At 35.6% G+C, this 10,815-nt stretch overlaps 1 protein-coding gene across 1 annotated transcript in view; it reads left to right on the forward strand.

Annotated features, from left to right (window-relative positions):
* The window catches only part of BMPR1A (bone morphogenetic protein receptor type 1A), an 85,597-nt gene extending 75,793 nt beyond the window's left edge, over nucleotides 1-9,804 (forward strand). The window contains exons 6-13 of the mRNA XM_087764436.1: nucleotides 1,249-1,348; nucleotides 2,479-2,578; nucleotides 3,536-3,680; nucleotides 4,475-4,667; nucleotides 5,058-5,355; nucleotides 6,139-6,314; nucleotides 6,956-7,086; nucleotides 7,402-9,804. Of these exons, the coding sequence (XP_087620562.1) occupies nucleotides 1,249-1,348; nucleotides 2,479-2,578; nucleotides 3,536-3,680; nucleotides 4,475-4,667; nucleotides 5,058-5,355; nucleotides 6,139-6,314; nucleotides 6,956-7,086; nucleotides 7,402-7,527 (1,269 nt within the window). The 3' untranslated portion in view covers nucleotides 7,528-9,804. The remainder of the gene's footprint in view (nucleotides 1-1,248; nucleotides 1,349-2,478; nucleotides 2,579-3,535; nucleotides 3,681-4,474; nucleotides 4,668-5,057; nucleotides 5,356-6,138; nucleotides 6,315-6,955; nucleotides 7,087-7,401) is intronic.
* Nucleotides 9,805-10,815: the final 1,011 nt, after the last annotated feature.

Genomic DNA, 10,815 nt, shown 5'->3' on the forward strand with positions numbered 1-10,815 from the left:
GACAAAATGAACAGAGGACATCAACCTTTTACTTCTGTCAGCTGTTTCCTCAGTTGGAGAGAAAACTTTATAGTCAGCCTAATTGATCTGAGTGGTTCATCTTTTAATGCAGAATTTCTTGTTTTCTTCAGTTCATTTGACAGAAGAGCATAATCATAAGGAGTTGTCTTCACAGATTACACAAGAGCTCCCTTAGAGTTTCATGAACATGTACACAGTTTATCAAATGTGTATGTTTTCCTGTCTGATGTATAACGTTTTTTTTTCCTTTCTAGAAAAGTTATGTGTTGTTAATTGCATGAATAGAACTTGCTTTTGATTTAAAGAGGTATAATTAAGCAGACTGCTGCCTTTAGAACTTATTTATCTGTTACAAAAGTTGGAACTGGAAACACAGTTAAAGCAAGGATTTGTTCAGAAGACAGGGATATAGCACTAGCTGGGCAAATGAATATTGCCTTGGAAGACTGGATTTTGCTTTTTTCTTTTGTCACATTACTTACATTAAACAAAGCTTTCGGAGGTAATCCCCAGCTGGGTTGCTCCCCCCCCCCCCCCCCCCCAATGCTATCGCTGTTTTGGATACTCAATTTTAAATCTCTGGTACTTGAGTTTCTACATAATGTAGCTGTCAGTAGCACTACTTTTTGGAAGCGCTGTTGACTTCAGTTATGACCGTGAATGTTTAGGGTTACTGCAAATGAGACCTGAGGTGTCATGATGACCTCCTGAAATTGTTCTTGTATTTGTATTAGTGTTTTACCTTCAGATTAATTTTCATGCCCCTCCATCTTTTATATGGTGTTCTGAACATGTTTTTGAAATAAATAGTGCTGCTATGATGAGTGCAAGAGAAAAACTTCTAAAGGTATTGGGTTTTTTTTGTCTTAAGAGCAGTATTTAGTTAACATATGATTAACTGCTTTTGGCCAAACATAAAAAATTTTGCAATGTATGAAATAGCAACTTAAGTAGGAACCATCTGTTTCTGTGGATTAAGTAAAAAAGTTCCATGAAAAATAAAAAAATGTGAACATAGAACATATGCACCCAAAGAGATTAGATGATGCTTGTCTACCACTGTGACATTGTCCCATATATTAAATGGTGAGGTTGAAATGTTTTTTTTTTTAAATTAAATAGCTTAAACTTCTTTTCTATGTGCTGTGTTGTATCAGTAGCATCACCTGTCCCCATCCTAGCTGATCACTTCAAAATCTGAATGTTTAGTCAATTCTTCTTCAACAGGACTCACCTAAAGCACAGTTACGTCGAACAATTGAGTGCTGTCGGACTGATTTCTGCAATCAGGATTTACAGCCAACATTACCACCACTTGATAGTACAGGTAAACAACTCCTGGGTGTTCACACTGCTACTAATAAATGCTATGTGGATTCTGTTCTTCCTGATCAACAGATAAAAATAAGGAGAAAATGTAATTACAGTATTGCACAGATCAGTTTTTTCCTTACTAAGTAATTCTGATATGAAGCTCTGTACTACACTTCATACTCTAGTTCCAGTTTTCCTTTTCTGCTGCTTCCAAGTTAATCTCCTCTATCAGTCACTCGTGGTATTTTTATTCTCTTACTCAGTTTGCTCATATCTTAATCTGCATGTGATCTTTTGATCTGTTTTTATTCTGTTTCCACAGCCTGTTCTCTTTTCTTTTTAAAATGATTTTCCTAATCTCTGCTGTGCTTTCGCCATGATTAATGTATCTTAAAAAAAGTATTCTGACATTGTTATCTACTGGAAATACATTCTCTTCTTTCTATTTTTCCCAGTGAAAATAGTTTGTATTTTCATGCACTTATTCATTGCTAGACAAGTTGTACTGGTTTAACTGTTGCTTTTAATACCTTCTCAGAATCTTACCGCTGTAAATCCTTCATTTCTAAGAACAAACTAACGAGTCAACCAAAAACAACTCCAAAATCTCAAGTGAATTCTTTTTTGTTGTTGTCATCCAAATGAAATTCTCTCTCCTTTTCTGGTGTAAATACTTACTTTGATACTAAAACACTATAAATTTTGTGTAATTTCATATGAACTGATATGTTATATGCATCAGCTGTCTTGCTCCTTTCTGGCGTTTTGCAAGTGGCTCCACACCCTGTCACAGAATCACAGACTGGTTGAGGGTTGGACAGGACCTCTGGAGATCATCTGGTCCAACCCCCCTGCTTAAGCAGGACCACCTAGAGCCAGTTACACAGGACCATGTCCAGACGGCTTCTGAATATCTCCAAGGAGGGAGACTCCACAGCCTCCTTGGACAACCTGTGCCAGTGCTTGATCACCGTCACAGTAAAGAAGTATTTCCTGATGTTCAGATGAAACCTCCTGCGTTTCAGTTTGTGCACATTCATATGCACAGTATATGAAAATATCATACCTAAATAAATTGTTTACAATAGATGTTTAATTAATGGATTTTGGAAACTTTCCTTTTTTTTTTTTTTTTTTAAATAGGTGGACTTTTTGATGGCAGCATTCGTTGGATGGCAGCGTTGATTTCTATGGCAGTCTGCATAATCGTCATGATCATCTTATTTAGCTGCTTCTGTTACAAGTAAGGAAAGCACTTTTCTTTATTGGCAATGTTTTTAATTTCCCAAATGAGTGTAAACAGAACAGTTATTTTCTAAATGTACTCAGTTAATCATATGTATTTCTGACAAAAATAGATTGGAAGTGAAACCGTTGTCATTTAATTTTTCATTTCTGTGCATGGCAGTTTGCATTGCTAGGTAAAATGAAATGTTCACAGCATAGAATTTAAGTGAATTTGATCCTTTCCTCTGGCTACAAAGTGTTTACAGCTTTCTAAGCTACATATAACTTCGATGCTATAGCATCTAGTAAATGGGAATATCTTAATGCTTTTTATGGTTTTAGATCTTCAGTCACTTTTGCTAGTTAAATTCCATCTACTTTTGAGATTTACCTTTGTAAAGTGCTTTTGCAAACCTAAAGCAACAAAGATGTGCTTTATAACTTTTCCTTTTTCTGCTGTGTTTCAAAACTAAATAATTGACCAGCTGAGCTATGGCAATTCATGCAGATGCAGTTTAAGAGACTATGCCTGCTTCTGTCAGGTCCAGCCCTGTGCTGGAAATGATCATTGTTCTAGCAGTTTCAGCAGAAACGTGCATGTGTCAGCCTCATCTGCCATGGTTCAACGTTCAGTCTGCTAGTTTAAACCAAAACCAGTGGTGTTATGCTAGTAACACTGGCTGTGAGCCGAGTATTAAAAATGCTGGTTTGCCACCTGACTCATAATAAACTGACATGCCTCTACATGCATTACAACAAGTTCTTAATATTAAAAAAAGATGTAAGTTACTTTTCTGGGGAGAAAAAAAAAGTACAGTAAAATCTGTTTGTTTGTTTGTTTTTTCTTTTAAGAAAACATGTACATTTATATAGCTTTTTTTTTTATTTTTTATTTTCCCCCAAAAATAGCTCAATTTACTACATATTTTTAAGAGTGTTTTGGAGTTCAGCTTAACTTCTGTTACTTTTGCAGGCATTACTGTAAGTCGATGGCAAAGAGGCATTGTTATAATCGTGACCTGGAACAAGATGAAGCATTTATTCCAGCTGGGGAGTCATTAAAAGACCTTATTGACCAGTCACAGAGTTCTGGGAGTGGATCAGGACTACCATTGTTGGTAAATCATAAACTAAGATTTTTCTTCACTGAACTTATCTCCATCAAAGTTTAGTTTGTACCTAATGCCTAGAACAAGCAGTTTATCCGTACAGTATGTTCATTATTTTATATGCAATTACTGTGAAAGATACAGTACAAACTAAACATGTACAAAAGCCCATCTTCACATAATTAAATACAATGAAGTGCAAAATTAGATTATGTTAGGAAATCTGTTGGCATCAGCAAAATTTAAAGAAAAAATAGAGCCTATAGACATTAAGATAAAAATGCAATGAACGGATAGTACAAGTATCGAATTGAGTGAACTCCTATGAGTTCACTGAATTGAAAATTCACTCAAATTCACTCCTATGAACTCCTATAAAAAAAAAGATTTTTTTTTATAGTGTCCACTCCCCAATAAAATAGATATGCTTTTTATTGGCTGATAGTTCATAATTTTTGATTTACCATCCTATATAATACTTGCATAAAAATTAGCCAGTGAGACAGATGACTGTAATTATAAAATAGAAACAAATAGAATGCAAGAGAATGCATCTGAATTAAATAAGAAGTTGAGCTGATTGCATCTTTTTGGGTTTGTTATACAATTCTTCCTTGGAGGCAGCAATAATGAGTTTGAAATGGGAATAGTGGAAAATAATATAGAACAAATTTTACAATGGGATCAAAATTCAAAGCAGTCCAAGCTTGAGAAGCAGCTTGTCCAGGTGCTTTTGGTTAATCACTGAGTTTCCCTCCTCTACTGTCCCCTCTTTTTTTTTTTAATTTTGTTTTCTTCCCTAGGTTCAACGCACTATTGCCAAACAAATTCAGATGGTGAGGCAAGTTGGAAAAGGACGATATGGTGAAGTGTGGATGGGCAAATGGAGGGGTGAAAAAGTTGCAGTGAAAGTGTTTTTCACAACAGAAGAAGCCAGTTGGTTCCGAGAAACAGAGATTTACCAAACTGTTTTAATGCGTCATGAAAACATCCTTGGTGAGGAAGCAATACGTTGTTTGGCTACTGGAGGGCTTGTGTGAGGGTGAAGAAGGAGGAGTTCTTATTGGGTGCCTTGAGGGGTTTATAGCGGCTTCTGTGGAATAACCAGATGGGGTGTCCCTTAATGTATGCTAATAAAATGTTATTAAAAGGGTAGAATCTTGCTGCTCTTGATTCGAAATGTGTCCGCAGTCTCTTTGCTGGAAGAGTGGAATGGTAACCTCATGTATAGTTGAAATCTGAGGTTTTACATTATTAGTTTTCATAAGGGTAACAGGTATCTTTTGATACAGTCCAGAACTATATAGCTTTAGGAATTCTTACTAAATCTGTTGCATAAAACGTTTATGTACAAATAAATTGTAACTTTGTTTATATATTTCATAGGTTTCATAGCTGCAGATATTAAAGGCACTGGCTCCTGGACACAGCTGTACTTGATTACAGATTATCATGAAAATGGATCATTGTATGACTTTCTGAAATGCACTACACTAGACAACAGGGCTCTCCTGAAACTGGCGTATTCTGCTGCATGTGGTCTGTGCCATCTACACACAGAAATTTACGGGACACAAGGCAAGCCTGCTATTGCACACAGGGACCTGAAGAGTAAAAACATCTTGATAAAGAAGAATGGAACCTGCTGCATTGCCGACTTGGGTCTTGCAGTCAAGTTTAACAGGTAGATGAACAAATCCTCTGTAATGGGAAAACTTTTATGTATATATATCTTTTTTTTAATGTGCAGATGTCCAATTTAAAAGCAAGTTGGAGTCATTTGGTTGCATGCTTTCAGGTTTTTTCAGTTTTGAGAGTAAAATGCTGTTCTTCCTTTGTCTGCTGGTAAGCATCGAGATGAAAATAGGTTGTTAAGAGAACAATGAAAAGACTCTTCTTGTGGAAAATAAAAGTAGTTTTGTAGAGGAAAGAAAGAGGAGACTAATTCATTCGTTATTCAAAACTGTCCTTTCATAGTAATTGCTATCATGTAGTTTCATTATAAAGTATCTCATAGAAAATTTGAACAGTGTGAAGGGAGATGAAACTATAATAGTATCATTGAATACTTTTTCTGTCTTTTTTTTTTAAGTTCAATGGAGCCAGAGAATTGTCTTTTGCTACAGTAGAGCCTGAAAGAAAGCATAAGCCTTTGCAAATAATTTTCTGAGTTGTTAGCAGATATACTGATCTTCATAGTGGTTTTTAATTCATTTTTTCCATATGTGTTTTCAGTGTCTTGCAGAAGAAGCGGTAAACTGTCAGCTTCCATACTCACTATCATTTTTCTAGATAAACTTTTACAGGGAGGTACAATGTATTCTAAGTGTAATATTGAGATGGAAATAAAAGAAAGAATTTAATTTGTAAATGGGAGCTTTGCAGTGTAGTGATTGCATCATACAGGATTTCATACCATGTCTTGTAATGGTCCACAATTCACTAACTTCCTAATATTTTCATATAGTGACACAAACGAAGTTGATGTTCCCTTGAATACTAGAGTGGGAACAAAACGGTACATGGCTCCAGAGGTCCTAGATGAAAGCCTGAATAAAAACCATTTCCAACCGTACATCATGGCTGACATCTACAGTTTTGGGCTGATCATTTGGGAAATGGCTCGGCGCTGCGTCACAGGAGGTAAACTTCTAAATATTGTGTATAAAATCTACCAGGCCCTTGTCTCACTTTAACAATACTTCTCCAGGAAATAATATAACAAGCCTGCTATATCAACAGGCTTGCGTTCTTTCAAAGCAGTAGTAACAGTCTGTCCAGAGTACAGCTTGAAAAATCACCGAACTAAACCTTTTTGATTGTTACAATTAAGCATCTCACGCTTTTTTTCCTTGCTCAAAAAGCAGAGAGCCTGGTCTGGGAGAAATAGTGGGATGCAGATGTATTTCACCCCTGTGCTGTTAATAAAAATTCTAAAAAGTAATTGATAAAATATTATGCTTTTGTTACACTTTCTTGCATTTCTGATGTCATTCAGTTTTCTCCATACACATATTTTTGTGACTCATCCTTCCTTTCACTCTTCTTTTGTGACCTTGTATATCTTTACATGTATTCTCTTCTTCCATCTTATGCTTTCTTCCTGTTTCTTTGTAGCATGTGGTGGATTAGAAGATGTCAAATTCTACATTGGGTATCAAAGTCAAAGAGACTGCAAGGAAAAATTGAGTTAACTTTTGCTTCTTGCTAAGGAAATCTCAGAGTAGATATATAGACTTATTTTATTTTTTTCATGGTTCTTGATCTTTCACAATTATCTTCAGGTATTGTTGAAGAGTATCAGTTGCCATATTATGACATGGTGCCAAATGATCCATCCTATGAGGACATGAGAGAAGTGGTGTGTGTCAAACGCCTACGCCCAGTAGTATCGAATAGATGGAATAGTGACGAAGTGAGTATGCTGAAAAGAAAAATTAGTTCAGTTTGTTCATGAATATGGAAGGGTATTTTAGTTTAATAAATACTAAAACAGCTACTGTAATACCAGGCAGTGAAGGGGAAGAAAAAGAAGGACTGGGACGTGGTGGTTGTTTTTTTTCTGTTGTTCTGTTTATAATAGTTCTCTATCAGCAGTTTTGCAGAAAATGTAGAAGTTGCGCGTTTGGATTTAAGAGTTCTATAATTTGGGCTTGACAGCAAACCAAAATTATACACCTCTCAGGTCTGTCAATTGTTACAATACTGTTCTTTGTTTTTTATTTTACAGTGTTTAAGAGCAATATTGAAATTAATGTCTGAATGCTGGGCTCATAATCCTGCCTCAAGGCTCACCGCCTTGAGGATCAAGAAGACACTTGCCAAGATGGTGGAATCACAAGATGTAAAGATTTGACATAGTAAATTGACATTGGAGAGCAAAGCTGGACTCCTAGATCTTTTCACTCAAACATGGGTGAGACCTATGTGGAAAGAGGAAATAACTGAGATTCAGTATATTTTCTCAGCACACTTCTACAGGCTGCTAATCAAATCTTTCAGTACTTCATAGACTGCGATACTGAGAGCCTCTATACACTACACGCTACGTATATGGACAGCCTTGATAAAATACACGTTTTGTTTTCGTTTGAGCTGCATTGAGACTTCAGTCATACTTAGTGAGTCTCCAGTAAAACTCTGGGTACTGAATTGAATGTTCAGATTACAGTGCTTTCTGTGAAAGCCTAACAAGCTATATGGATTCAACAGAGATGGGAGAATATAAGCTTTTTTTTGCCTTCTACCTGATAAAACCTAGTCAATCCATACCAAGTTTTTGTGAAACAGCCTGTAGGTTATGAATCTGTTTGCAATACTACACAGTTTAACAGTTCCTTATGCCTTTATGTGTGTGCCAGGATTATTTTGCTGTCATTTGGAATAGATAAGAAACAATTTAAATGAACAAAGTTTTATGGTCAGGGCTCCATGCATTTTGTGGCTCCACAATCGGAGATTTGCTACAGAATTTACTCCTTGCCATTAAGTTATCTTCCAGAATTTCAGGTTTTATTTTATTTCTAGTCTTGTTTTGGTCACAAGGAGAACTGCAAAAATGCGCACCATTAATAAATTAAGGAATGCCTATCTGAGTCTGTAGAGAGCTTGAAACAACCTCTCTTAGAGGTATAGGCTGCCTTGGTCATCTCACTTACAGTCTAATGGGCTCCATAATTGGATGGCTATGAAATTTGGCGTATTTTTCACAATGCCACATGCTACCAGCATTTTTGCTGTAGAATATTTACATCTTAACAGAAAGACCATTGATGATGTGTTTTGCCTTTCTACTTTATTGGGACTCACTGGTATGTGTCTGTCATGCTGTGAACTTTTTTCCATACAGGAGGGAATCGGTCAGCTATAGGAGCATGCTTTTTCATCATTTGACGAAACTAGGGAGAAGATAAGTTTTGAAAGGCTTGAGAGCAAGTCTGATTTACAGACACAAAAGAGGGAAGGCAGGAAGTGCAGGCTGAACACTCACAAGATTAGAGAATGCAGTAAAGGTCAAGACCAGGAGAACTGAATATGTGAACTGTTGAAGATAAGATCCGTAACGTGTAGAAGATTTTGAGCTGGGTTGCCCTGATGTAAATGCAGGAGGCCACATCTGTGGGCCACTTAGTGGACAGATACAAAAGTCAAGATTTGAGACAAGGTAAATCAGTGGGTGTTTTAGGGTCTAGTTAGACACATTTGGGAGGAATAGCATTGAAAGATAATTCATGAAGATAAAGTAAGTTAACGTAATTGCAAAATTTGGTCCTATTGTGCCAACTATTTGGCATGCACAGGAAACTGTAGTTCCTTCGTTTTCTTCACTGATCCAGACAAGTTGGTTAAAAACCAGAACCCCTCCATGAGGTTACTGTAAGGCAGAATTACTGATTTATAACTCCTTTGGCACTTCTACTTTGAAGTTAGAAAATAGTACCATAATTCAAGTTGAAGCTTCAAATGCATGAAACGTCAGAAGAATGAAAACACAGTATTGGAACCATTGAACCTATTTGATAATTTAAGTGCCTATAACTTTGTACTGTAAATCTTGTTCCAGATAACTTTAAAAAGGGACGTTATTTATACAGTGTGTTTTGTGCTTTAGTAAAAAAAAAAAAACAAAAAAACCCCAAAAAAACCAAAACAAACACAAAAACAACTAGTCCTAGGTACATGTGTACAATTAGATACAGGCACACACACACATATATGCCATAGTCAAGATTTGAAGCAAAAAGTTCAGAATAATATTAAATTGATGAAAAAATGTTAAAACTTCAGATTGATTTATGCTAGATTATTTGTTGTCTTAAAATATGTACATGGAGATTGCTTTGATATGTGTTTAAATTTCCCTTGAAAAATACAACTGATAGAAAGACAATGTAATGCAGAACTAATGTGATTTGTGAACAATTACAACCTTCTAATGTGGTTTTTTTTTGTTGTTCTTGTTCTAATTCTGTAGTTCACATAATGTAAATGGTCAGGCAAAAGATTGCAGTATTTTTATTTTCTATTGCGATGTACAGACTTTATTTAACAGTTCTACGTATTTTATAGAAAACTGGCTATTTCGAGGGACATTTCGTTTTTAAAAAAAAAATAAAGTCATTACTTTTGTTCAGTAATGCCTTTAAGTATTAATATGTACTCTCTGGCTGAAAAGTTCGTAGGTGTGTCAACTATGTTGTTAACTTATTTGAAAACAGCAAGAGATATATGATATTGTGCCACAATCCTCATGATAAAGGGCTTTTAAAAAGAACATTTCTCCGTCCATTGCCAAGAAATATATGATGAATTTGAAATTGTTAATCATGTCTTCACACATCATTTTTGCACAGGTAGTTGGAAAATATTTGGTATGAGCTAAAAAAAGTAAGGGATAAGCTTTTTTTTTTTTTCTTCCTTTTCTAGGATTTTTATCAATAAGAAGGAAAAATGTTTAGGTAGGTACCCTCCTGGCTTAAACTGTCAGAGCATGGAGGTCTATTTAAATTAACCCATTCCTATTTAGAATATTTTTTTTATTTCTTTTAGAAGTTACCACAGCATTATTAGCTGTAAACTTGTTTTGTGAATTTTTTAATTCATTTTTCCCAAGTCTTGAGGAAGCCGTTGCTGGAAGTGTGAATTTCAATAGTTTTTAATTATTCACTTATTTTCTCCTCCATTGTTTTAGCTATTTGTAAAGCAACAGGATGGTGATCTTTGGTAGACATCTTAAGACCTGAATTGATTTACACGTTCACTTTAACACAAAAGTAGTGAGCCGACTGCTGCAAAGATGATTTTTGAGAGAAAAAAAAAATCTTTTCGCCTTAAGCTTAATTTTTCAGCACTTCAGTTACTAGGTTCATACTCAAACACATCATGCATATGCAGTTGCCATTGTCCTGAACAGGAGCTGCTAGGTCTTTAGCATTCCTTGATTCCCTGATATTCCAAAAACTGTTATCGCTAAAGGACCTGGTTGCATAAAGCACTTGAGCACATACCTACATTCCATGCAGTCATTTGCTGTTTGGAGCCTAAGTATGTCTATACTGATATTTTAGCAATCATTTGGGGGGGGGGGAACCAACTTCACTCAAAGGTAGCCCATTAATTTTTACATAATTAAGCATACTTAGTG

This window comes from Nipponia nippon, unplaced genomic scaffold (assembly GCF_047370975.1).
Source record: "Nipponia nippon isolate SJK-2023a ecotype South Korea unplaced genomic scaffold, ASM4737097v1 scaffold_3, whole genome shotgun sequence".
NCBI classification, from domain to species: domain Eukaryota; kingdom Metazoa; phylum Chordata; class Aves; order Pelecaniformes; family Threskiornithidae; genus Nipponia; species Nipponia nippon.